The sequence below is a fragment of the Mus musculus genome, chromosome 19 (assembly GCF_000001635.26).
Source record: "Mus musculus strain C57BL/6J chromosome 19, GRCm38.p6 C57BL/6J".
Taxonomy (NCBI): Eukaryota; Metazoa; Chordata; class Mammalia; order Rodentia; family Muridae; genus Mus; species Mus musculus.
Window position 1 is genome coordinate 8,953,549 of NC_000085.6, and position 25,412 is coordinate 8,978,960.

Genomic DNA, 25,412 nt, shown 5'->3' on the forward strand with positions numbered 1-25,412 from the left:
GTGTGGTGAAATAAAGGCATAGATCGCCCGCCACCACTTGGCAAAGAAGGACTTCTGCTGTCAAGAAGCAAGCACGCCTTTGTGGCTGCTTAATGAATATTCACGATTCTTCGGGCCAATCAACGCTGGAGTAGAACGAAGCTCTCCAACTAGTTAACTGTAGGCCAATAAGCATCGTCGAAGGGCGGCCTTTCCCGAAAGTGTTTTAGAGCTGGAACTCTCAATCCTACGAACGAGGTTTCTGGAGGAATATGGCAGCAAAGGACACGACGTCACTTCCTACTACATTGACGGAAGTGGCTTCCCCGCACGCACGTTACAATTTTTAGTTGTGTGTTCCGGTGTGTTTCCGGCGAAATAGGCTGTAGGCGTTCCGTACCGGAGAGTGGCTATGGCGGCGGTGGATTCGGACGTTGTATCGCTGCCGCGTGGCCGCTTTCGCTGCTGCCTCTGCGATGTTACTACAGCCAACCGTAAGCGGTGGCTAGTGAGGGAGGAGGGTGGGTGCTAGTGAAAGTTAGGGTTATCTAGGTTATGTGTTTTTGGTGTTTTTGTTTTTGAAAATAGGGTCATCCACCTATTTTCACTCATCATATCCTAGGGCACTGGAGAGTGGGGAAAAATCTGACCTGTGGTTCCTGCTATGGAAAATCTCCATAGTGAAAGTTTCATTATTCCCTTTAAAATCATCACCCGCTGTCCATCCCTTCTGTTTCTGGTACTTCTGCTGGTCTCTGGAGTAGGGAAGGCGATTTAGGAACTCATTGTTTGGCCTGAGGTAGTTTCAGTACACCACGGGTATGTTCACAGAGAAGGCAGTAATTCAGTCGGAGACTCCCCAATGGAGGCTTTCTCTAGAGGCGAGGATGAGTGAAATAGCGTGATCTGAATGAGGGCCGAAGGTGCCAGTGAGGAAAAGGTGTAGGGAAGGTGGACTAGATCATTCTGTGACATTGTGAACGACTCAATGACACATCAGATCCTACTTTTTATGTCCGCAATTGTGATCTCCCCTAAACAGGGCCTTCTAGTATTTTCTTTGTGAATGACACCCCCCCCCCCCCCCCAGCACTCTGCTCATTAGGGCAAGCCAGCAACTTAGGAGCCTTCTTTGTTCACATAACATGCTTCCATGGCACCAAGCAGCTGACTGATAATTAAATAATAGCTAATTTTCTACACTTACACATCCAAGCCCACATCCCAGAAGGCTGGAGCTGTACATGAATGATGCCTATATGTTAGACACTATCATTTCCATCATATGTCTGAGAAAATGTTATGTCTGCATTACCCACCTTTTTGTTTTTGTTTTTGTTTTTTTGTTTTTGGTTTTTTGAGACAGGGTTTCTCTGTATAGCCCTGGCTGTCCTGGAACTTATTCTACAGACCAGGCTGGCCTTGAACTCAGAAATCCATCTGCCTCTGCCTCCCAAGTGCTGGGATTAAAGGCGTGCGCCACCACTGCCTGGCTATGGAATACCTACTTTTTATTCCTGAGAATTATTCAGGGCTCTAATTTATTTAGTTCTTGTACATATGGCCTTGGACAAGTTACTTAATTCTTCTCCAGTGTGCAGATGTTTCTTTGCTTACTGCTTCTTGTTGGTTTGGTTTAAGACCTACCTACACTGTAGCCCTTTCTCACTTAGACCCCTTAGAGAATGCACTGTGTAGAAAAGGGAAGAATATCAAGTGTGGAAGGAGGTACAACTCTGTCCCAGTGTCACCCTTTGTCGTTGAAGGAACAGAAGATGTCCATATGTACAGAGCAGAGCAAGAGAACAGGTACACTAACAGACCCTTTTTATGCTTACGTCTGACATTTGTCTCTCCAGGACCCAGCCTCGATGCCCACTTGAAAGGCCGGAAGCACCGGGATTTGGTGCAACTCCGAGCTACCAGGAAGGCACAGGGACTCCGAAGTGTGTTTGTCAGTGGCTTCCCCAGGGATGTGGGTTCTGCTCAGCTCTCTGAGTACTTCCAGACATTTGGCCCTGTGGCCAATATTGTCATGGACAAGGACAAGGTAGAGTGAATGGCTCTGGGATTAATGTGTTTGCTTCATATGCAGAGAGAGAAACCTGCAGTCTGTTTTGGCTTGCCCTTGGTAGACAATTCAGAACATTAAGTAGCTCAGTTGGTGAGCTTCTGACACCTTTGGATTTTTATTCACCAGTATTAATTATGGAGGGCTTGTTTACCAGACATGTATGTATGTATGTATGTATGTATGTATGCATGCATGTATCAGGGTACTTATCACGTAACTATGGGTTTTGCCTAGTAACTCTGACTGGGACTTGCTATCTAGACCAGGCTGGCCTTGAACTCACAGAAACTCACTTGCTTCCGCCTCCTTGGTCTTGGAATTAAAGGCTGACATTAAAGGCATTTGCCCTATTCTTTGGACCTCGCCCCCCCCCCCTTTTTTTTCTTTTCTCTCTGTTGTTTTTTAGTTCTAGGGATTGAACCTGGGTACTTTTGAATGCTAGGAAAGTGGCCTTTATCTCTACAAACCATCCCCATATCAGTTATCCATCACTGCCTGTCTGTGATTCATGCCTGTGTGCTGGTGAGATCTGAGTAATTTTTTTGTTATGATAAGGATGCGGTAAGGGTCCACCATCCTTTTGCTTTTGACTATCAGGTGACCCAGTATATCTATAAGGCCATTCTTTTCCCAGTGGTCTTATTATCCACTTGAAAACTAGTTGACTGGACATAGGGATTTGTTGGTATCAGTTTCTTTTTCTTCATCTGAATATGTCTTCATGCTGACACTACAGTCTTTACTACTCTACAGAATGCCTCTTTATGGAACAGAAGACATAAGAGAACATGTGTTTTCATCCACAAGCAGCCATGTTTGCCTTGTTCCTGCTAATGTTTTACCTTACCTTAAAGAAAAGAAAAAATATATTTAGTTATGTTCAGCTCACCCAAATCACAGCAGCCTAGCTGTCATATTGTTGGTAATCCTAGATAGTAAGTTCCTTGAAGACAGGGTTAATTATTAGAGTGTGTGTGTTTATATTAGTAGTAATAGGCATTTTTAAAAAAAATTATTATATTTTGGTGTTAAGGCTTAAATCCAAGATTTTATGCACACAACTTTATCAATGAGCTGCATTCTAAGCCCAACATGTATTCTTTTTAAAATTGTATTGTGTGTGCACCTGTGTGGTCAATGGTGCAAATGCGGGGGTCAGAGGACAATGTTGGGATTCTGTTCTGTCATATTTTGTATTCAGGGGATTGAAATCAGGGTCAGGTTTGGTGGCAAGCACTTTACCCCAACATGAATTATTATTATTAATGTTTGTGGGTGGGTGTCTGTGTGAGGGCATGTGTATGTAAGTACAGGTGCCAGGCCAGAGGAGGCCATTGGATTGTATGGAGCTGGAGTTACAGGTGGTGGCAAGCTGTTTGGTGTGTTGGGAACTGAATTCCAGTCCCTCGAAAGATACCAAGAGTTGTTAATCACTGAGAGATTTCTCTAGAATCCCACATATGGACCTTCCCTGCCATGGACTCTTATCATTAAAAGAACCAGCTAGAAAAAGGTTATTCTTTGTTTTTTGGTTTTTTTGAGAGTAAATCTCATGTCTCTCTGGCTGGCCTCAAACTTGTTATGTAGCTGAGGCTGGCCTCAAGCTTGTTATGTAGCTGAGGCTGGCCTCAAACTTGTTATGTAGCTGAGGCTGGCCTCAAGCTTGTTATGTAGCTGAGGCTGGCCTCAAACTTGTTATGTAGCTGAGGCTGGCCTCAAGCTTGTTATGTAGCTGAGGCTGGCCTCAAACTTGTTATGTAGCTGAGGCTGGCCTCAAACTTGTTATGTAGCTGAGGCTGGCCTCAAGCTTGTTATGTAGCTGAGGCTGGCCTTGAGTTCCTGGTCTTCTTGCCAACTCTTTTCCTTCTGAAAAGATTTCATTGGGTTTTGTTTGTTTTTGTCTTTTAAAAAAAAAATTCCAAGAAAGGTTCCTTCGTGTAGCCCTGGCTGTCCTAGAACTGACTCTGTAGTTGAACTCACAGAGATCCACCTGCCTCTGCCTCCTGAGTGCTGAGACTAAAGGTGTGTGCCACCATCATCTGGCTTTATTGTTTCTTTTTGAAGCAGTCTCTCTCTAGCCCTGACTGGCTGTTCTGGAGCATAGACCAGCCTGGCCTCAGACTCAGAGATCTGCCTACTGTAGCCTCTCAAGAACTGGGATTAAAGGTGTGTGCCACTGAGCCTGACCAAGATTTTGTTTTTGTTTTAAATTATGTACACATGTGTTTGTGTGTAAAGTTGTGCATAAGTGCCTTTAACTCTAGAAGGTTGTGAACTTGGGAACCAAGCTTATCACTGTCCAGCCATCTTTCTTTCTTTTTTTTTTTTTTAAAGATTTATTTATTTATTATATGTAAGTACACTGTAGCTGTCTTCAGACACTCCAGAAGAGGGAGTTAGATCTCCTTACGGATGGTTGTGAGCCACCATGTGGTTGCTGGGATTTGAACTCTGGACCTTCGGAAGAGCAGTTGGGTGCTCTTACCCACTGAGCCATCTCTCCAGCCCCCCAGCCATCTTTCTAACTCCTTTAAAGTTTTTGTTTGTTTGTTTGTTTGTTTGTTTGTTTGTTTGTTTTTTTTTGGTTTTTCAAGACAGGGTTTCTCTGTGTAGCCCTGGCTGTCCTGGAACTCACTTTGTAGACCAGGCTGGTCTCGAACTCAGAAATCCACCTGCCACTGCCTCCCAAGTGCTGGGATTAAAGGTGTGCACTACCATGCCTGGCTTTTGCATTTTAATTCTTAAAAAAGACTTATGTGTGTGAGCTTTACCCCACATGTTTGTGGGTACCCGGTGCCTTTGGAGGTGAGAAGAGGGTATTGTATCCCCTAGAACTAATGTAACTGATGGTTGTGACCTGCCATGGAGGTGCTGGCAACCAAACCTAGGTCCTTTGAAAGAGCAATAGGTGCTCTTAACCTCTGAGCCATCATCACTCCAGCTCCTTGTGTAGTTACATTTTATTTGTTTTGTGTGTGTGTGTGGTAGGTGAGCAGGGGGACATGTATGGCACAGATAGAGAAGTCAGAGAATAACTTTCAGTAGTCAGTTGTATTCTTTCACCATGCGAGGCCCAGAGAGCTCATCTCACCAGGCCCTGCTTCTCCCCTGGGATTACAGGCATGTGCCACCAAGCATGGCTTGATGGATCTTATTTTAACCTCTGAAATTAAGTTACTGTCAAGTGTAGAAGGCAAGAGATGAAATTGTAATTGGCAGCCTGGAATAAAAATGTATGGGATAAGGGTGACGACGACGATGACGACGATGACGACGACACATCTGAGTATGTTCCCTCTTACAAAACAAGTAAATATTCCCAGTATATGGGCTGGTTCCCATTTCAAAGATTCTCATCTACTGTTAAAACATATGTTTGGATTTGTTGTTGTTGTTTTGAGACTTTTTTTTTTTTTTTTTTTTTTTTTTTGGTTGGATTTTTGGTTGCCAAAGACCATCATCTTTGCTCTCATGTGGTTTTCCAGGGGGTGTTTGCCATCGTGGAGATGGGAGACATAAGTGCTCGGGAGGCTGTCTTATCACAGCCCAAGCACAGCCTTGGGGGACATGGACTTCGAGTCCGGCCAAGGGAGCAGAAGGAGTTCCAGAGCCCAGCTTCCAAGTCTCCCAAAGGAGTGGACTCAAGTAGTCACCAGCTGGTCCAAGCACTGGCTGAGGCTGCGGATGTGGGGGCCCAGATGGTGAAGCTTGTGGAACTGAGGGAGTTGTCTGAGGCTGAGCGGCAGCTTCGGAACCTTGTTGTGGCCCTGATGCAGGAGGTCTTCACAGAGTTCTTCCCTGGTGAGTCCCCTGTTGTAATCTGAGCTTTCTCTTACACCTCTGTCAGTCTCCATCTCCTATTTTTGAACCCTCCCTAAGCTGTAGGTATTTCGTTTCTTGCTCTTTTGTCTTTGTAGTTGAGTATGTTCTTGAATGGGGAGCTCCCTGTCCTTTTACCGCTCTTTATTCTATGTTCAGACGAGTGGCACACATGCTTATGGAGGTGAGAGTGACTTTCAGGAGCTGGTTCTCCTTCTCCTGCACAGGTCCTGGGGTCAGACTCAGCTTATCAGGTCTTTACCTTCTGAACCATCTTGCCAGCCCCCTAGTACCTTTTTTATCTTTATTTTTTGGTACCCAGGCTGTGTGGTCCATCCTTTTGGCTCTACTGTAAATAGCTTTGATGTTCATGGCTGTGATCTCGACCTCTTCTTGGACATGGGTGATATGGAAGAGACCGAGGTGAGTGAAGGGGAGCATGCAGTTGTGTGACTTCAGACAGATGCTTTACCTAAACTCATTTTAGTCTCAGGTAGACATGATGGTTCTTAACCCGAGGCCTTCCTGTACTTGTGAGAATGTGGATATGGATGGATGTTCATTAGAGAGAGTGAAAGATAACAGTGTCACAGGAAGATAGACATTTCTAAAGTCTGTGTTACTGCCGGGCAGTGGTGGCGCACACCTTTAATCCCAGCACTTGGGAGGCAGAGGCAGGCGGATTTCTGAGTTCGAGGCCAGCCTGATCTACAGAGTGAGTTCCAGGACAGCCAGGGCTACACAGAGAAACCCTGTCTTGAAAAAGCAAAAGTCTGTGTTACTGGTTTTGTTGTTATTTGTTTGGTTTTTTGAGACAAGAGTTTCTCTATGTAGGCTGGCCTCAAATTCTGAGATTCAGAGATCTGTATGCCTCTGCCTCCTGAGTGCTGGAATTAAAGGCATGTGCCATCACCATCTGGCCTAATGGGTTTTTGTTTTTGTATTTTTTGAGGCAGGGTCTCACCATGTAGCTATGGCTGCCTTGGAACTTGCTATGTAGACCATGCTGGCCTCCTGGAGACCTTTTATTAGTTATGAAAGCTTGTCCTTAGCTTAGGCTTGTTCCCAACTACCTCTTAGATTAAACTAATCTCCATTCTGCCACGTAGCTTGTTATTTCTTGAGTACTAGCACCTGTTTCTTATTCAGTGTCTGACTGGCAAATCCCTCTTGCTTAATTCTTTCCCAGAGTTCTACTTCTGCCTGGAAGTTCTATCTATTTTCTCTTGCTTTGCTATAGTCCATTGAGCTCTTTATTAAACCAATCAGAAGGTGTTGAAGAGAGTGTGCACAAAATATGATGCAGCCATAAGAATAACAGTATCAAAGTGCAGCTTGTACTCTGTGTGGTACAGAAATCAGCATTTGAATAATACAGAGATAACCTTTCCACAGTGCACAAACATATCATCCCAACACACCACAGCCTCCCCGATTCTGTGGCTCTTACTATCTTTATTCAGTTCCTTCCTTCACAATGTCCACCGAGCCTTAGGTGCAGGAGTGTTCTGTAGATGGGACTGGGCTCCACAATTCTGCATTTTCATTAGCTGTGCTTTTCTGTAGTGATCTCTGTCTATTGTAAAAAAAAGTTTCCTTGATGAGGGGTGAAGTCAGTACTTCCTGTGGTTATAAGCACAAATGTTTAAGATTGTTGTTAGGGGGCTGGAGAGATGGCTCAGAGGTTAAGAGCACTGACTGCTCTCGCATAGGTCCTGAGTTCAATTCCCAGCAGCCACATGGTGGCTCACAACCATCTGTAATGGGATTTGATGCACACTCTACCGTGTACTCATATAAATAAATACAAAAATAATATTTAAAAAATGATTGTTAGGGATTATGCTGGTTTTATAAAGTAGTGGTTGTTGGTTCTCTTCAAGATCCATGACTTCATAGCACCAAGTAGGTAATCTGTTTCCATTCTCAGGCATGGTTATCCTCTGGTTGAGCAGGTGTTAAGTCCAATTAGAAAGCTGCCAGTTACTGTCAAATATGTGTGTCACTACTGCACTCTTAGGGGTATTATGCTATGTTGGTTATTGATGTTGTTCCATAGGCATCGATAGCAGGTTAAGGGTGTTTGTCGCCTTGTTCCTTTGGAAGTTTGACTGATATCTTCTGGTACCATGAATGCTAGTCTTCACAGAGGAAGCATTCAGGTCATTTCCAGCTCAGGGGTTTCTGGGCTCTATTCCTGAAATCCATAATGTCTTCTGCAGACACTGGGTGTTGGGGGGGGCAATTAAGGACAGCAGCAATAGGCTGTATGCTTTAGTAGTCTTTTGGACAGCCTTGATTGTCAGACTAATTTAAAGCATGACTCTAAATCTCTGGGAGGCTGAGGCAGGAGGATTGTGAAAAGTTGGAGGCCATGGGGGTGGAAAGAAGTCTCTGAGAACACCGGCTGCTCTTCCAGAGGACCAAGGATTGGAGTCCCAGCACAGACACTTCCATTTGCAACTGTCCATAATTCCAGTTCCAGGAGTCTGATGCCCTTGCTTGGCCTTCACAGGCATTGCGTGCATGTGGTGCAGACATATATGCAGGCAAAAAAGCGAAGACGTAAAAGGAAAGGGAAAAGTCTTAAGGTCAGTCTGAGCTGTGTGTACACCTTGTTTCTCTTGTTTGTTTGAGACAGGGCTTCTCTATGTAGTCCTAGGTGTCCTAGAACTCACTATGTAGACCATGCTGGCCTCCAACTCACAGAGATCCTTCTGCCTCCTGAATGCTGGGATCAAAGGCATGTACCACCATTGCCTGGCTTCAAAGGACTGTGGAGAATGAGTTACATAAATGAGTTATGTAAGGCTGCAGAGTAAAGCCTGTACATAGAAGGTGAAGGAGGAGGAAGAGGAGGAGGAAGAGGAGGAGGAGGAGGAGGAGGAGGAGGAGGATTCATTCCCTTTTATCTCCATTACAGCCAGACCCAAAGGCTCCAAAGGTTCCAGAGACTTCATCCTTGGACTCAGCCCTTGCTTCTTCCCTGGATCCTCAGGCGCTGGCCTGCACCCCAGCTTCTCCTCTAGACTCACTGTCTCCAACTTCTGTTCAAGAGTCTGAGTCCCTGGACTTTGACACCCCATCTTCTCTGGCACCACAGACACCCGACTCTGCTTTGGGCTCTGACACTGTCACCTCTCCTCAGTCTCTGCCTCCAGTTTCACCACTGCAGGAGGACAGGAAAGAGGGGAAACAGGGGAAAGAGCTAGAATTAGCAGAAGAAGCCTCAAAGGACGAGAAGGAGGAGGCAGCAGCAGTGTTAGAGCTGGTGGGATCTATTCTCCGTGGCTGTGTCCCTGGAGTGTACCGAGTCCAAACTGTGCCCTCTGCCCGGCGTCCTGTGGTCAAGTTCTGTCATCGGCCTTCAGGTCTTCATGGAGATGTATCCCTCAGTAACCGGTACTTTTGTGTGGGGTTGAAGGCTGGCTCTAAGGTCTGGGGTATATGAGGAGGGGGTCCTGATGTGGACGAGCTTATGCCTGCTGAATTTGTTTTTCTTCTTTGGTTCAGTCCTCCTTTCTTCCACGAATGTCACCTCCTACCTGGCTTCCATTTCAGTGTTTTTTTTTCCTTTGGAATACTTTGTGCGTTTGAGTCAGAGTCTTGCTCCATTGTCCAGACTGGCCTCAAGCCTGTGATTCTCCTGCCTTAGCTTCCTAACTCCTGGGGTTACAGGCATGTGCTGCTATGCTTGACTCTGCAGTACTGCTTTTTGTTGTTGGTTTTGTTTTTTTGAGACAGCCTGTGTTGAGACAGGCTAACCTTGAGCTCATAGGCCTTTGCCTCCTCCTTTGGGGTTAAAAGCGTAGGAAAGAGTTCTGTAGCTACAGAAACCTAGGAACTGTTAGGTTAAAAGTAAACAGGGTTTTCCTTCACTATTTTTCCTTCCCTACTCCATGCTTTGTTTCTTTGTATATTAAGAGCTTTGCAACCAAATGCCTTCTCTTGAACCCCATAAAAGGAGGCCACAGATTATAACTGGGCCTCCGAATACTCTCATTCATGTGGCCCGCATATTTCTTTCAGATCTGTATTATCACTTTGCATTGAATAAACTATTCTTGCTACTATGCTTCTTATATTTGTGTCCGCATCTCATCTTGAGTGTAGTCAGAGAATGACGTGTGGGAATCAGTTCTCTTCCTTGTAACATAATTCCTAGGGATTAAACTGAGGGCGTCAGTCTTGGTGGCAGACTCTTACCCACTGAGCCATCTCACTGGTCCTGTGTCTCTGAGGCAGTGTCTCTATATTCCTATTCAATCTCTTGAGTATTGAAATTATAGGCACGTGCTACTACACCTGGCCGTTGAGCAGTCCTATATAAATAAACAACATGTCTTATGAATGGTGACAGTACAGGGTGAGCATTTGGAATGTAGTATTGCCTAAGGTTCAGTGGATACATATTCCCCCCTACCTCATCCCTAGGCTCAGGATACAACACAGGGCTTTATCAGTGCTAGGTAAATGTCCCACCACTGAGCCACATCCCTAAGATCCATTTAATGTTCTTTTGCATACTCCCTCATAAGATCATTATGTCAGTAGAACTTTGGGAAAATTTCTAACACCTTTGCTTCTCCATTGTCCTAGGTTGGCCTTATATAATTCACGTTTCCTGAATCTCTGCTCTGAGATGGATGGTCGAGTCCGGCCCCTTGTGTATACCTTACGCTGCTGGGCTCAGCATAATGGGCTGTCAGGTAAGAATGAGAACAGACTTGGCCCAAGTTTGTGTCAGGCAAAGGCAGGGATTTAGCAAGAAAAAAAGAGGTGGGCACAGAAACCAGGGCTTGTAAATACTTCTTCCTAACTTGAATTATTGGTTATTATCCAGGAGGTGGCCCCCTTCTCAATAACTACGCCTTGACGTTGTTAGTGATCTACTTCCTTCAGACCAGAGACCCTCCAGTACTTCCTACTGTGGCCCAGCTTACCCAGAGAGCAGGTACTGCAGAACGGCCTCTACTGTCATGACCTCAGCTTCATCTCACCCCTTCACACTTCAGAAGCCCCGAGATGAGATCTCTGGCTCTGCCCTTCCCAGAGATCAGAAGGCAGGCCCTCTGCCACCATCAATGGCAGACTCTGGGCTGACTGGCTCTGGGCTGACTGTCTCTTCTTACTGTCACAGGTGAAGGGGAACAGGTAGAAGTTGATGGCTGGGACTGTAGCTTCCCTAAGGATGCCTCAAGATTGGAGCCCAGCACCAACGTGGAGCCTCTCAGTGAGTCTGGGGAACCTGGTAGAAAACTGATTGTGATGACAGGCTCAAGAATAGGGGACATATACTTGTGTGCAAGGCATGCTCAAGAATAAGAGACATATATTATACTTGTGTGTAAGGCATGGTCTTCATAGTAGCCTATGGCAGCTGTTTTATGGATGGAAAAACACGTATCTTGGGCAGGCAAGTAAGAGGTGTATTCCCCAGTTTCCCTGCTCTCTAGGCCAAGCAGAAGCATCTGGGTCAGGCAGGGCATGGCTGGGTTTCTCAGGACACTTCTGAAGTCCTATGAAGGGAAGAGAGTCCCACTGAAGTAGCTGCAGGGATGTCCCAGTTATGGCTTCCAGGTGACCCCCTTTTTTCTAATCTGCCTCCATCAGGTTCCCTGCTGGCCCAGTTCTTCTCCTGCGTATCTTGCTTGGATCTTTCTGGCTCCCTGCTGTCCCTGCGGGAAGGTCGGCCATTGATGGTGGCAGAGGGCCTGCCTTCTGATCTCTGGGAAGGGCTGCGCCTTGGCCCCATGAATCTCCAGGACCCCTTTGACCTGAGTCACAATGTTGCAGCCAATGTGACCGGCCGGGTGGCTAAACGTCTGCAGAGCTGTTGTGGGGCAGCAGCCAGTTACTGCCGAAGTCTCCAGTACCAGCAGCGTTCCTCCCGGGGCCGGGACTGGGGACTGCTCCCGCTTTTGCAGCCCAGCTCCCCTAGCTCCCTGCTGTCTGCCAAGCTCATCCCCTTACCCTCTGCCCCCTTTCCACAGGTCATTATGGCTTTGGTGGATGTGTTAAGGGAAGCACTAGGATGCCACATAGAACAGGGAACCAAGAGACGACGGTCAGAAGGTGCCAGAATTAAAGACTCTCCCTTGGGAGGGGTGAACAAAAGACAGAGACTTGGTGGGCAAGAAAAGAGCTTCGAGGAAGGGAAAGAGGAGCCACAGGGATGTGCAGGGGACCACAGTGAAAATGAGGTAGAAGAAATGGTAATAGAGGTTCGAGAGACACCTCAGGACTGGGCCTTGTTGCACTCGGGACCACCAGAGGAGGAGTTGCCCCTGATGACTGCAAACTGTCTAGACAAGGCAGCTGAGCATAATCCCATGAAACCTGAAGTGGCTGGAGAAGGGTCTCAGGGTGAGACAGGGAAGGAGGCATCACACCCATCATCAGTGAGCTGGCGCTGTGCCTTGTGGCACCAAGTATGGCAGGGGAGGCGGCGTGCCCGGAGACGATTACAGCAACAAACCAAGGAAGAAGGTAGAGGAGGTCCCACCACAGGAGCAGAGTGGCTGGCAATGGAAGCTCGTGTGACCCAGGAACTAAAAGGACCCAATAGTGAGCAAGAGAGGCCGCCGGGGGAGCCCCTCCTCAGCTTTGTGGCATCTGCCTCCCAGGCTGAGCAGACACTCACTGTGGCCCCACTCCAGGACTCCCAAGGCCTGTTCCCTGGTCTTCATCATTTTCTACAGGGTTTTATCCCTCAAGCACTTAAAAATCTCCTCAAGTGAGGAACCAAACCTCAAAAACAATAAAGCTGCTAGTTTATTTCATACAGACATTTAATGTTCTTTTGCATACTCCCTCATAAGACCATTACGAGGTCTTTGTTTTCCTCCTGGTAACGCCTTTTTTCTTTGCCTCAATGTAGCTTCTGGCCTGACTACTCTAAAACAGTCCTATGACTTCCACTTCAGAGCTCTCCTTCCCACTTGCCAGCACTTTCCTAGGGAGTGCCACCTCCACGAGGCAAAGGCACTGATTTCTGAGAACAACCTTTGCCCACACGAGACTTGTCCTGCTGCTCCAGGTGATGGGAACCACAAATTTGGGTTTAGGGTTTGTCTTTTCTATCCTTTAACGTGAAAGAGAGTTCAAATTGCCCATAAGCTGGAGTCAAGATTTATTTTCAAATTTGGATATGTGTAAACTATTGTATCAGAACTGGGCTGCCTTACCCGACCCTCTGGGGCGCAGCCAAGCCTGAGTGGTGCTGGTGACGTGGCAAGTTGGTCCGTGCTGCTTTGTTGTGTAAGTTTTAACAGCACGGAGTTTAATCGGAGCAGACCTACTTTCAGATGTTTTCGGCCGTGGGCCCCAGCTGAACAGACAGACCCTTTACAGAAAAAACCCGAACAGGAACAAAAGGAATTCAGTAAATTGCCACCCCTTCCTTAAGGCAGTTCCTGTAGTTTGTCACGGGTTCCAGATACCAGCCTTCGAGGGGCGGTGCTTCCGCCGGGTTCTCACACTTTTCCCCTCCCTGGGTGAGCTCCGTCTCCTATCAGGCTTCCGATTGGTCGGCGACGCGGGCGGGGCAGGATCGTCCAGAGTTATACTACGCAGGCGCCCGCTCTCTGCGCTCCAGGCTGCGGGCCCCACCCCTCGCTTTTTCCAACTCAGCGGGGCTGTAGACGGAACTGTCGTGCGTATGCCTTTTATGCCGTCCTCGCTTTCCGGCCGCTGTTTCCACACTGCTCTCTCCTTTCCTCCTCCCTTGTCTCCTTTGCGGCTTACTTTGCGGCAGCACCGACAGCCCCACCCCCTTTCTCTGCGGAATCACCATGGCGGCTGGGGTAAGTTTGCCGGCTCCGGTGATTAGGGTCACCCTATCCACCGCCATCCTTTGCCTGAGTGGGGCCAGTCGGCGCCAGGGGAGTTTCAGACCCAAGCCGCGAGCCGATCTGGGGTTCACAAGCCGTACGGTCGGAGAGCATGGTTTCTAGGGCCTGGAGGGGAACTGAGGCTGGGGCTCAGAGGCTAGAGGTGGAACGTTCTGGGGTTGAGGAGAAAAAAGATGCTGGGTCTCCATTGTCTGGACCTTTAAAAAGTGTTTAACCTCACTGCCATTTTGAGGTGTGGCGTCTGAGCAGGTTGGTGGAACTTTTGCCACCGTTTTGTGGGACAACAACGAGGACGTGGAAAGGAGAGGGTCTTTGTGGGAAGGGGCGACTGGCACGTTGGGAGTTGACCTTCGGGGAGGTTTGGGAGCCAGAGGAATAAAGGGGGGGTGAAGTGAGCCCATATGGACCCTGCTGGTGAGATTTTAGTAGGGAGACAACTGGGAACTCACTGCAGGACAGGACCAGAGGGTTGCTAATTCGCCATGTGCAAAGAAAGGCATTTCAGGAAGAATAACTGATGAACATTAGAATTCAGCGTGTCGATTCTGAGGGGAACTTTGAAATCCCTTGGTCTGTGTGTGTGCTTTTGAAGTGATAGCAGCCTGGAAGTAGTTAGACTCCGGGTCACCGCCAATGAATGAAACAAGGGTTCTGGGAGAGATGGGTGTGAGTGTTCGTGTGTTTAGGCAGATGGGACCAGAAGTTTTGAAGGGAAGAATGCCTCTAGAGATGTCCTTAAGAGAGGTCACATCTGTCGGTAAGCTTTATTTAGCAGCTGGGATGTTCTTCTTGGTATTTCAGAGGACTCTGATTACATGGGGCATACTCGGTTCACTAGGAGTGAATCTAAGCTGTGCACATTGGAATTGCATGGAAGTGTGCGTGGGGAGTGGCATTCAGGGTTCCTTGCCTCTAGTCCATCCTTCACCCTTTCTCTTGTAGACCCTGTACACATACCCTGAAAATTGGAGGGCCTTCAAGGCCCTCATCGCTGCTCAGTACAGCGGGGCTCAGGTCCGCGTGCTCTCCGCACCACCCCACTTCCACTTTGGCCAAACCAACCGCACCCCTGAATTTCTCCGAAAATTTCCTGCCGGCAAGGTGAGTGGGGAAGCATCTGGGATCTCTAGAATTCCATTATTCTGGAGATGGCCCCCATGGTGTGTGTGTGTGTGTATTTATTTATATATATATTTTTTTAAAGAAATTTTAAGGGGCTAGGAATGTAACCTATTAAAGCCTCTGAACTTGACTGCCCAAAGGAAAAAAATAATTTTGAAAGCTCCCGGAGACCGAGGCAGGGAGATTGTGTGAAGCAAGCCTATAAGTATAGTAAGATCCTGTCTCCATTGTAATTATGAAGTTCCATTGTATTCACAGCTGTTCAGTGACTGTCAGGAGTTCCAGGCCTGGTTTATATTTGTAGGATAAAATGTATTTTCACCAGGTGTTATCTGTATGTATGTACTAAGTATGTCTTGAGAGTTGGATTCTTACCCCATAGAGCATGAGTAGAGCTAAATATCCAAATCTAAATATAGAGGCAAATGCTAAGTCTGGATGGCACCTAATGATTTGGGCAGTGAAGCTGTGGGATTGTTGGGTGGCATCCATATCTGAATTTGTTTATTTTGAGGTGGGGTCTCAGTAGCTTGCTGGCTGGTTTCAGACAAGGGTATGGGGCACCACACTTTAGCTATGTTTGAATTTCACCCTTGTGAATTCATATCATGAGGGATACTAAGTAATTTTCACTTCTGAGCTTGAGATGTCATGAATTAGCGTAGCAAGAGTTGTCTGTCTTAACATATTATTTAGAACAATTCAGCCTGGAGAATTGGCTACTGAGAAATCTCTGTGTTTATGTTTTCTGCTACTTTCTCCACAGGTTCCAGCATTTGAGGGTGATGATGGATTCTGTGTGTTTGAGAGCAATGCCATTGCCTATTATGGTAATTTGTGGGGATACAGGCGTGAGAGGGTATGGGGGTAAGGCTGTAGAAGCGGCTGTGGCGGACAAGGTGGAATCAGAGACCCGGCTTGGTTTTGGCATGAGGTCAAAGTTCTAAGCTCTATGTCTGCCTTTGCAGTAAGCAATGAGGAGCTGCGAGGAAGTACGCCAGAGGCGGCAGCTCAGGTGGTGCAGTGGGTCAGCTTTGCTGACAGTGACATCGTTCCTCCAGCTAGTACCTGGGTGTTCCCCACCTTGGGCATTATGCACCACAACAAACAGGTACGCTTTGGAACTTGGGGAGAAGCTGGGCCAGAGATAGAGTCAGAGCCTACATTTTGGGACTGGGAGACAGATGAAGGAAAAGATAGCAGGAGTGTGGGGGCAATGCAGACTAAAGTGGCTACCATCAGTATGGTGCAAATAAAGTCATGTTGATCATGAAGATATCTAACACGAGTGATTTCATTTCTGATAAGTTTCAACTGATTCTAGAGTCTAATGATAGAGGGTGGGGGTTGAGTCGATGGCTGGTTAAATGGCTTCTTTAGTTCTGTTGGTGGGGGGATCTGAGGAAAGGGACTTGGTACCCACTAAGCTTGAGTATTCAAAACAACAGGCCACTGAAAATGCGAAAGAGGAGGTGAAGCGAATCCTGGGGCTGCTGGACACTCACTTGAAGACTCGAACTTTTCTAGTGGGCGAGCGAGTGACACTGGCTGATATTACAGTTGTCTGTACCCTGTTGTGGCTCTATAAACAGGTAAGGTTTATATCCCATGTGACAGGGGTTAGACCTGTATTAGGGTAACCCTGTTTTTGCTTAAGACAGACCAGTAGTTAATGATTGTAGGGATCCCAACAGTGAGAACTGTGACTGTTTCCATCTTATTAAAGATGGATAAAGGCTGCGTGTGGTAGCTCATACTTGTGTAATCCCAGCACTTGAGATACTGAGACAGGAGGATCATTCTGGTTTAAGGCCACCCTAGGCTACATAGTGATATCAAAAATAGAAAGCAAAAATCAAAGATGTAAGAGACAGGGATAGTGACTGCAGCAGCGAGAGCTTTTGGAGGCAGATTCAGGTCTCTGTCTTAACTTCAGTGTTTAAAGATGCAGTGGTATAAGAATTCTCATAGTTATTTATCTGTGATAAGTCCAAGGTGGTATTCAGCTTATGTCTACATGTATTTGCATATGTGTGTGCATGCATGCAGATCCCAAGGAGCTTGAGTTACAGATGGCTGTGAGCTACTATGTGTGTGCTAGGAATCAAACCAGGTAGCCATCCCCAGCTGCCCCCAACCCCCATGTTTGTTTTTTTTTTTTTTTTTAATATTGTGTTGCTGATTTCTAGGCGGCAGCAGCTCTGGACCCATTCTGGTTCAGAATTACAGTCCAGTGAGAACAAAAAAAAATGCCATTGTTTGCCAGACTGGTGTGCCTCACAGGGTTCATTATAATCCTTCCATGGCCACAACACACAGCAAGTACATGTTCAAGTCACTGCAGAACTTGCGGTGCGTGACTAACTGAATTCTGTGATCTGTCTCCATGATTTACCCTTCTACCCACTCCTGTTTTGACAAAGTAGAAAATGACAGGGGCTGGAGAGATGAGTCAATAGTTTTAAAAAATGCTTGCTGCTCTTCCAGAGGACTCTGGTGGATTCTCAGCACCCACACGCTTCTCACAACTGGAACTCCATTTCCAGAAGATCTGATGTTCCAGCTTCCGTGAGCCCTAGGAATGCACGTGGTGCATAGACAAACGCACAGGCAAGACACCCAGATACAGAAAAGTACCAAACAGGAGCTTGTAAGATGGTAGTGTGGGGCAGGAGAGATGGCTCAGCACTCGAAGAGTTCTTGTTTTGCAGAGGCTATGTTTATTTCCCAATACACAAATGGCAGCTTAAAACTATATAACGCCAACTCGGGGAGCCGGTGTTTTATGATCTAAGTGGGCACAGATATACTTGGAAGAAAAGCACTAAAACATAAGAATGAATGTAAGTTTTTCAAGGACGAGGTTTGAAGGAAGGACTGTGTTGTGTCTGCTGGGCACGTGCTGTGTTGCTGCTCTATCTAGTCTTGGGTTGCTTGTGCCTTCTGTGTGTGTTAGAGTCGCAGTGCGGGGCTAGCGTGGAGCCCAGTGATTTACCTGGCATGCTTTATGTCCCATTCCTAGCATCACACACGAAGTATCTTTTTTTGGAGGGTTGTCATAGCAAAATAAGTGTGGTAGTCACCCCACTCTACCCCATTTGGGTGCTGATTTGGAACCCGGTGCCTTGACCAATGTCTGGGTCACCTGCTACTAAGCCACATTCCTAGCCCCCCCCGGTACTCTAGACAGGCTCTTCTTACAGCCTTTTCAATCTTTTTTGGGGGGGTGGGGGGGATAGGGTTTCTCTGTAGACCAGGCTGCCCTAAAACTCAGCTCTGCCTGCCTCTGCTTTGCTTTCTTGGTGCTGGGATTGTTGGCATGAAATTTTTAAAATTAAGAATAGATGAAAGAGGGGCTAGAGAGATGGCTCAGTGGTTAAGAGCGCCAGCTGCTTTTCCAGAGGTCCTGAGTTCAATTCCCAGCAACCACATGGTGGCTCACAACCATCTGTAATAGGATCTGATGCCCTCTTCTGGTGTGGCTGAAGACACACCAGTACTCACTTACATGAAATAAATAAAACTTTAAAAGAAAAGAATAGATGAAAGAGCAGAATATGAAATCATTAAGTAGCAATGGTGCATGAAGGACTGGGAACAGCCATCCTCGACTGAACTAAAGACGAGGGAGAAAGCGCCTATACTCCCAGCACAGCAGAGTGGAGATGGGAGGATCCTGATGTGAAAGGCTCACTTGGGTTATGTAATAAAGCTGACTGAAACACAGAGAATACTGGAAAGAGCTCAACAGTTATGTGGTTAAGGGCAATGGCCACCCTTCCGCCAGGGTTTAATTACCAGCACCCATATAATGCCTCAGTCATCTACAGCTCCATTTCCAAGGGATCCTGGCACTGTCTTACGGCCTCAGGGAACACTGCATGTATGTCGTATATGTGTATATGTAGGTAAAACACTCAATACACATAAAAGGAGTCTTCTTTGAAAACTTTTCTTTGAAAAGGAGTCTTCCTGGAGGTGTAGTCATTTAAGGTTCTGATGTGGCATGGAGAGGACAGTGGACCTGGAGGTAAGGGGCTTTTGCTGTGGTTTGAAATCTGTTCATGGCCTTTCCATTATTGATCTTGTTTCTGCCATTCCCTCTTGGCAGGTCTTAGAGCCTTCTTTTCGCCAGGCCTTCCCCAATACCAACCGGTGGTTCCTTACCTGCATTAACCAGCCCCAGTTCAGGGCTATCTTGGGGGAGGTGAAGCTGTGTGAGAAGATGGCTCAGTTTGATGGTAAGTCTGAAGAGACTGGGCATGTGATAGGGTCAGGGTCCAGTTGGCGCCTGTCAACCCTTTGACTTGCATAGCCTTGTTCACCCAGAGAACGTGGGTGTCACCCAGTAACTGACGTTTACATCAAACTGCAGTGCTGTGTGACGATGTGTGTTTTGCTTCTTGAGGCTTCTTAGGCTGTCCGAGCCATCACTTTCCCTGCCTGCTGCCGGGTTTGGGAGAAAAAAGAAAGAGGCTGTATGTTTACTTTCTTCCATCCTTTGCTAGCTAAGAAGTTTGCAGAGAGCCAGCCTAAAAAAGATACCCCAAGGAAAGAAAAGGGTTCACGAGAGGAGAAACAGAAACCCCAGGCTGAGCGGAAGGAGGAAAAAAAGGCAGCTGCCCCAGCTCCTGAGGAAGAGATGGATGAGTGTGAGCAGGCATTGGCTGCTGAGCCCAAGGCCAAGGACCCTTTCGCTCACCTGCCCAAGAGGTAAGCTGGTGCTCTTCTCACATCTAGGGCTACGATGTTAGGTTGTTACAATACTGATGGGTGTAAGTATAGTCCAGGTCTCATGTGTCCAGGTTGTGCTGAGGGTCTGAACTCAGTTCCTCATGCTTGCATAGCAAGCACTTTACCCACTGAGCCATGTCCTCAGCCTCTTGGAATTTTTCTAACAGAAGGACAAAAGCCTGTTTAAAGTGGAGTGTAGTGGGGGTTGTTTTTGTTTTTTTCAGATAGGGTCTTCCTGTGGCTCAAAGGCAGTCTATAGACCTGCCTGTGCCTCCCAAGCATGATGCATGCCACCATGCCTTCCTTTGTTATTGTGCAGACCAGGCTGCCTTGAACCTGGACCTTGTGCCCTTGCACCTCAAGTACTAGCATTACAGGTGTGTCCCCAAAGTCTAGCATCTCTGCCCTTCCTAAAGCCACCTTCCTGTGCACAATAATGGTCTATTTCATAATACTTTTTCATTGCTGGGACAACTGAGGAAAAACAAAGGGAAAACGAGACAAAATATCCGTCCCTTTAGTTGTTTTGGGAAGGGCAGAGAGACATGAAAGCTGGGGTCCACTCACTCATTTAGCCTGGTCAAGTTGACTACAGAGCAGCCATGCAGGCTCAGTTTTGACCCACCTACATTTTGTGATGTTTTAAGTGATTGCCTTGTAAACCAGCATGTAGAAATACTCTTGACTGTAGAGTTGGAAATTGCAGCAAGGATTATACCAAAGGACAGGGACTTCTGTCTGAGAGTCCTAATTTCTAGTTTTTGTTTGCTTTTTTGGTATGAGACCAAGAAGACTTCAGATGTAGCATTCCTGCTTTTTCTTTTTTTTTTTGAGGGGTGGCGGGTGGGCTTGAGACTGTTTTCTGTGTATAACTCTGGCTGTCCTGAAACTCATTCTGAAGACCAAGTGGTCTGGAACTTAGAGAGCCTCCTGCCTCTGACCCCCGGGTGCTGGAACTCAAGGTATGCACTACCACTGCCCAGCTGTAGTTGCTATTTAAGTTGTGTGTGTGCATGGAAGATTTGGAAGGTGCCGGGGATGGAACCCCAGCTCATTTAAGACAATTGCTCAGCCTCTCAGGACATCTGCAGCCCTGCTTTTTAAGAATACATTGAGTTTTGAACTCAAATTACTAACCTCCAGCCTTGCACCAGGATAGATTTAATGAGCAAAGTTTTGTTATGTAAAAAGTAAATCTACAGTGTATCTAACATATGTTGTTGTAATCTAGACACTTCTTACACATAGTAAGTTGATCCATATTATGGACAGGAAATAAACAAAGCGAAATAAAACAAAATCTTTGAACAGCTTTGCTCCTTCTGCCTTTTCTCCTTAAAAATAATTTTTTTACAATTTATGTGTGAGTGTGTGCCTGCTCTTGCCAGCCGTAGACAAACTGTAGAGGCGCAGCGTTGATGTGTATGAAGTCAGGACAATTGGAATGAGTCTGTGAGTCTTGGGGATCAAAGTCGGGTCACTAGGCAAGCACCTTTAACCACTGAGCCGTCTTGCTGGCATACCTTTGAGGATGTTTATTTAAATGTCTGTTTTTTAATGTTACATGATGGGACGCTGAAAGTGTTTTTTCCCTTAGGATTTTTGTTTGCTGTTGGTTTGTGGAAGGTTTTTTTTCTTTCCCCCTTTTATGTATGTGAATACACTGTCACTGTTTTCAGATACACCAGAAGAGGGCATGAGTTCCCATTAGAGATGGTTGTGAGCCATCATGTGGGTTGCTGGCAATTGAACTCAGGAACTTTGGAAGAGCAGTCAGTGCTCTTAACCAGAGCTCTCTCTCCAGTTGTTTTGTTTTGTGGACAGATTCTAATATATCAAAGGCTGGTCTCAACTGTGTAGCAAAGAAGTGGCCTTAATTCCTGAGCCTCCTTGGCTCAGTCCCAAGCTACTACAATGCCTTTCCTTAGGACAGCTCTGACTGTCCTGGAACTCGCTCTGTAGACCAGGCTGGCCTCACACTCAGAAATCCGCCTGCCTCTGCCTCCCAAGTGCTGGGATTAAAGGCGTGCGCCACCACAGCCTGACTTTAGTATTTTTAATGTCATACATTTGTTCAAGGTTTCATTCTGGTCATGTTTATTGTTTTGTGGTTGTAGAGTGTTGGAGGTTCACACATGCTTATAAAGTGGCAGCCCTAGCTTTTTGAGACAGCATCTTGTCCCTGCGGAGATAACAGATGCAGAGACCATACCTGATCTGCACTATTTGGGAGCAAGGGGGAACATGGAGTCTGAAGAAATTTCTAGTCATACATTTTTGCTGGAAGGAGGAGAGTTTGTGAGGCCTTTAGGCCTCTCAGATGAGTTGTCTCCTGGACATTTGCAGACCAATCTGGGACCTGTGGTTAAAGAGCAGACTTCTGTCTTTGCTAGTAATCTTGGAAAAGTTTTACCATTTAACCTCAGCTATGAAATGAGAGAAAGGTAACAATATAACTCAAGAGTTAAAGGATTGAGTATAACAAGAGAGCCTTAAACTGTAGCTTTGGAGTCAGGGTCTTGTGTAGCTCTGGCTGGCCTTGGAGCTTGGCATGTATCTGAGGGCGATGACCTTGGGCTCCTGATCCTTCTGTTGCTATCTCCCAAGCACTGAGTATGGCACAACCATCATCCCCAACTTGCAGGAGCATTTATGCTAGTAATTTAAACCGCTCTGCTAATTCATTTTATTTAACAGGTTGTGGTAGGTTGTATGTAGTACAAGATTTAGCTGCTAAAAATTCTTTTCACATAGGATTCCAGGCAGTTTTTGAACCCATGATTTTTTTTTTAAAGATTTATTTTATGTGAGTACACTGTCAGACACACCAGAAGGTGGATCAGAGTCCATTACAGATGGTTGTGAGCCACCATGTGGTTGCTGGGATTTGAACTCAGGACCTCTGGAAGAGCAGACAATGCTCTTAACCACTGAGCCATCTCTCCAGCCCCCTGAACCCATGATTTTTTGTTACTCGGTTTCTCAAATGCTAGGATTATGGTGTGCTCTACCATACCTGGTAAGAATTAGCCCTAGCATGTCACAGGATTAAATTGTTGCACACAAAACTTGGTAACTCATGGCTGCATCTTTGGAAACAAAGGCCAAAGGAAAGGACATGAAGTATTAGTTGTCCCACTTAGTGAGATTACAGATTTTCTTCAGTCCATGTTCAGTTTTTAACAGTTTCTATAGATTTATTTCTATTTTATATGTACCATGTGCATGTCTAGTGCCTGAGGAGGTCAGAAGAGGGTAGAGGGGGCACAGCCCCTGGAACTGGACTTAAAGATGGTTGCGGACCAATTTATAATTGAAGGAAAGAAAAAAATAGGACCCGAGCCATGGGAAAGTAATACCTCCTGTGCCCATGCTGGCTAGCTTTCTTGGCAGCTGACCTGGAGTGTCAGGTTACTTTGAAGATAACCTGGACCTAAGAGCTTTTCAGTATGTAAACTTGTTAGTGGACAAAGAAGAACTAGAGGACCTGGGTGTAAATAAAGATTTGAGGTGGCTGTTCTCCGAATTCTGGTTCCAGCCTGTAACCTGAGAAGGCCTGTATGGCGGGGAGGGAGGCTCAGACTTGAGCATTGTCCAGGAGAGGCTAGAGAGAGAAAAACAGACTACCTTGCTCTTAGCCACCACCTGGGGGCAGCAGCCACCTGTGTCCTCCTTGCTGGACTCACTGGATGCTTTGAGTCTTGTCTTTCACAGGGACTATTAACAAGATCCTGCCTCAAAAAGCTAGGACTGGTGGTGTAACTAGAATGTATAGCACTTTGTCTAAGTGTGTGTGAACCTCCGCCTCCAAGTTTAATACCCAACACTCTAAAAAAATATGTATGTAAAACCACAAAACAATGAACATGACCAGAATGAAACCTTGAACAAATGATAGTTAAATTGCTTGTTTTAACTTTATGACATTAAAAGGTTTTGGCTCACTGGATGCTCTGAGTCTTGTCTGTGCATGTCAAGACAGGTGGACAGAGAAATGTCTTAGCTCTTCATGTCATGCTTCTTGTTCTCTTTACTCATGCTATTAGTGTCTGCCATTGCATTACATTACAGGGACCACTTCCGTCATACTTGTAAGTACTAACTGAAAAGGCCACTGGCCTAGAGATGCTCTGCAGTCTCGGTAGGGCTTGCTCCTTATGGAGCTCCTATGTTTTCTTCTCTCTTTAGTACCTTTGTGTTGGATGAGTTTAAGCGTAAGTACTCCAATGAGGACACCCTCTCTGTGGCACTGCCATATTTTTGGGAGCACTTTGATAAAGATGGCTGGTCCCTGTGGTATGCCGAGTACCGCTTCCCTGAAGAGCTGACCCAGACCTTCATGAGTTGCAACCTCATCACTGGTGAGAAGAGGAGTGGGTCTGGGAGGAAGAGGAGCCAAGGTAGTGGGTGACATGATTCCAGAGACTAGATAAGTCTCCCTTTCCCCCCCTCCAGGGATGTTTCAGCGATTGGACAAACTGAGGAAGAATGCCTTTGCTAGTGTTATCCTCTTTGGAACCAACAACAGCAGCTCCATTTCTGGTGTTTGGGTCTTCCGAGGCCAAGAGCTTGCCTTTCCGGTAAGGAAGATGTTGGGGGGAGGGAGGTAATAATATGGGAAACTAGGAGTCTTGAGCCATGGCCAGTGGGTATGAAGGAAGAATTCTGGACTAAATATAGGAAGTATGCTCAAATCAGTGGGAATCCTGGCATCTGCTGTCATGTCTGAGCTAGAATTTGGACAGAAATGGTGCCTCGATGTCCAGTGTCTAACCACATGCCTTTGTACTGTTTTGTTTTTTAAAAATCCTCAGCTGAGTCCAGATTGGCAGGTGGACTATGAGTCGTATACATGGCGGAAACTGGATCCTGGGAGCGAGGAAACCCAGACCCTGGTTCGAGAGTACTTTTCCTGGGAGGGGACCTTCCAGCATGTGGGCAAAGCCGTCAATCAAGGCAAGATCTTCAAGTGAACAAGTCTTGCCAGTCGCCTAGCTGCCTGCACCTACCCTTCAAGGGAGATGGGGGTCATTAAAGAAAACTGAACATTGAACTTTTTCCTGTCCTGCCTCCTTTGTGATTGGTGGCTTCTTCAAAGTTTTTGCCGATGCCTGAGACATCCTTGTGGCAGGGCAGAAGTTTTCAGAAGAGCAGAAGTAGAGGCCTGGCCTCAGTTTTGTCTTTATTGCCCTGCTTCCTACAATGATGCTGTTCTAGCTGGGGAAGATGAGAAACAGACTGGGTGGTGACATAGGGCTTAATTATTACCAAATTCTTAGAAGCTGTGTCTCCCAGACTGTAACCATTGAAGAAAGTGTCTGCTGAGCTAAGGGGTAGCTCACAGTGTGCAGAGGTGTTTTCTGTCATAGCTGCTGTTCTCTGTCTGTCTGGGTTGGGTTCTGGAGTAACCTCGTATGCAGTCCTCATGCTCAGGAGTCTTCATAGGGCCTGCATCTCTCCAGTACAGTTAAGTGCTCTACAGAAGATGGTGGGATAGGGAGGGCTCATTTCCTCCTAGATGCCTTGCGGCATAGGTAGGTGAGTGGCTGGATGGCACTGTCCAGCTTAAATGCTTCATACTCTAGAAGACTAGCCACTTGGGGTATGTACTGGCCTGTTAGACCCACTGGCTGGGGATCAGCTCTGGTCATATCCATTGTTTTAAAGGTGTGTGTGTACATAATGCATGATTGTTCCGGAACCCTGGAGGCCAGAAGAGGGCATTGGAGCCCCTGGAGCTGGAGTTACAGGCAGTTGTGAGCTGCTCTGTGTAGGTTCTGGGAACTAAACTCAGGTCATCTGGAAGAGCAAGTGCTCTTAGCTGCTAAGCC

General features: G+C 46.5%; 2 protein-coding genes across 3 annotated transcripts; both read left to right on the plus strand.

The window, feature by feature from the left end:
• The first annotated feature begins 283 nt into the window (after positions 1–283).
• Positions 284–12,662, plus strand: Tut1 (terminal uridylyl transferase 1, U6 snRNA-specific). 2 transcript variants are annotated; one of them, NM_197993.3, is made up of 9 exons: positions 284–473; positions 1,839–2,029; positions 5,539–5,854; positions 6,195–6,295; positions 8,796–9,274; positions 10,472–10,581; positions 10,716–10,826; positions 11,013–11,105; positions 11,486–12,662. In NM_197993.3, exons 1-9 carry the CDS (start codon positions 392–394, stop codon positions 12,610–12,612), a joined length of 2,610 nt encoding a protein of 869 aa, NP_932110.1. In that variant the 5' UTR covers positions 284–391; the 3' UTR covers positions 12,613–12,662. The 2 variants fall into 2 exon arrangements, with proteins under 2 accessions (NP_932110.1, XP_030106934.1); XM_030251074.1 differs by lacking the exons at positions 284–473; positions 1,839–2,029 and adding an exon at positions 1,435–1,788 and having other exon boundaries at positions 11,486–12,660.
• Positions 12,663–13,492: 830 nt separating this feature from the next.
• Eef1g (eukaryotic translation elongation factor 1 gamma) lies at positions 13,493–24,632 on the plus strand. Its single transcript, NM_026007.4, has 10 exons — positions 13,493–13,677; positions 14,668–14,826; positions 15,614–15,677; positions 15,816–15,958; positions 16,296–16,439; positions 18,959–19,088; positions 19,356–19,560; positions 23,770–23,942; positions 24,037–24,161; positions 24,396–24,632. The coding sequence occupies exons 1-10, from the start codon at positions 13,666–13,668 to the stop codon at positions 24,552–24,554; spliced, it is 1,314 nt and encodes a 437-aa protein (NP_080283.3). The 5' UTR covers positions 13,493–13,665; the 3' UTR covers positions 24,555–24,632.
• The last annotated feature ends 780 nt before the right edge of the window (positions 24,633–25,412 follow it).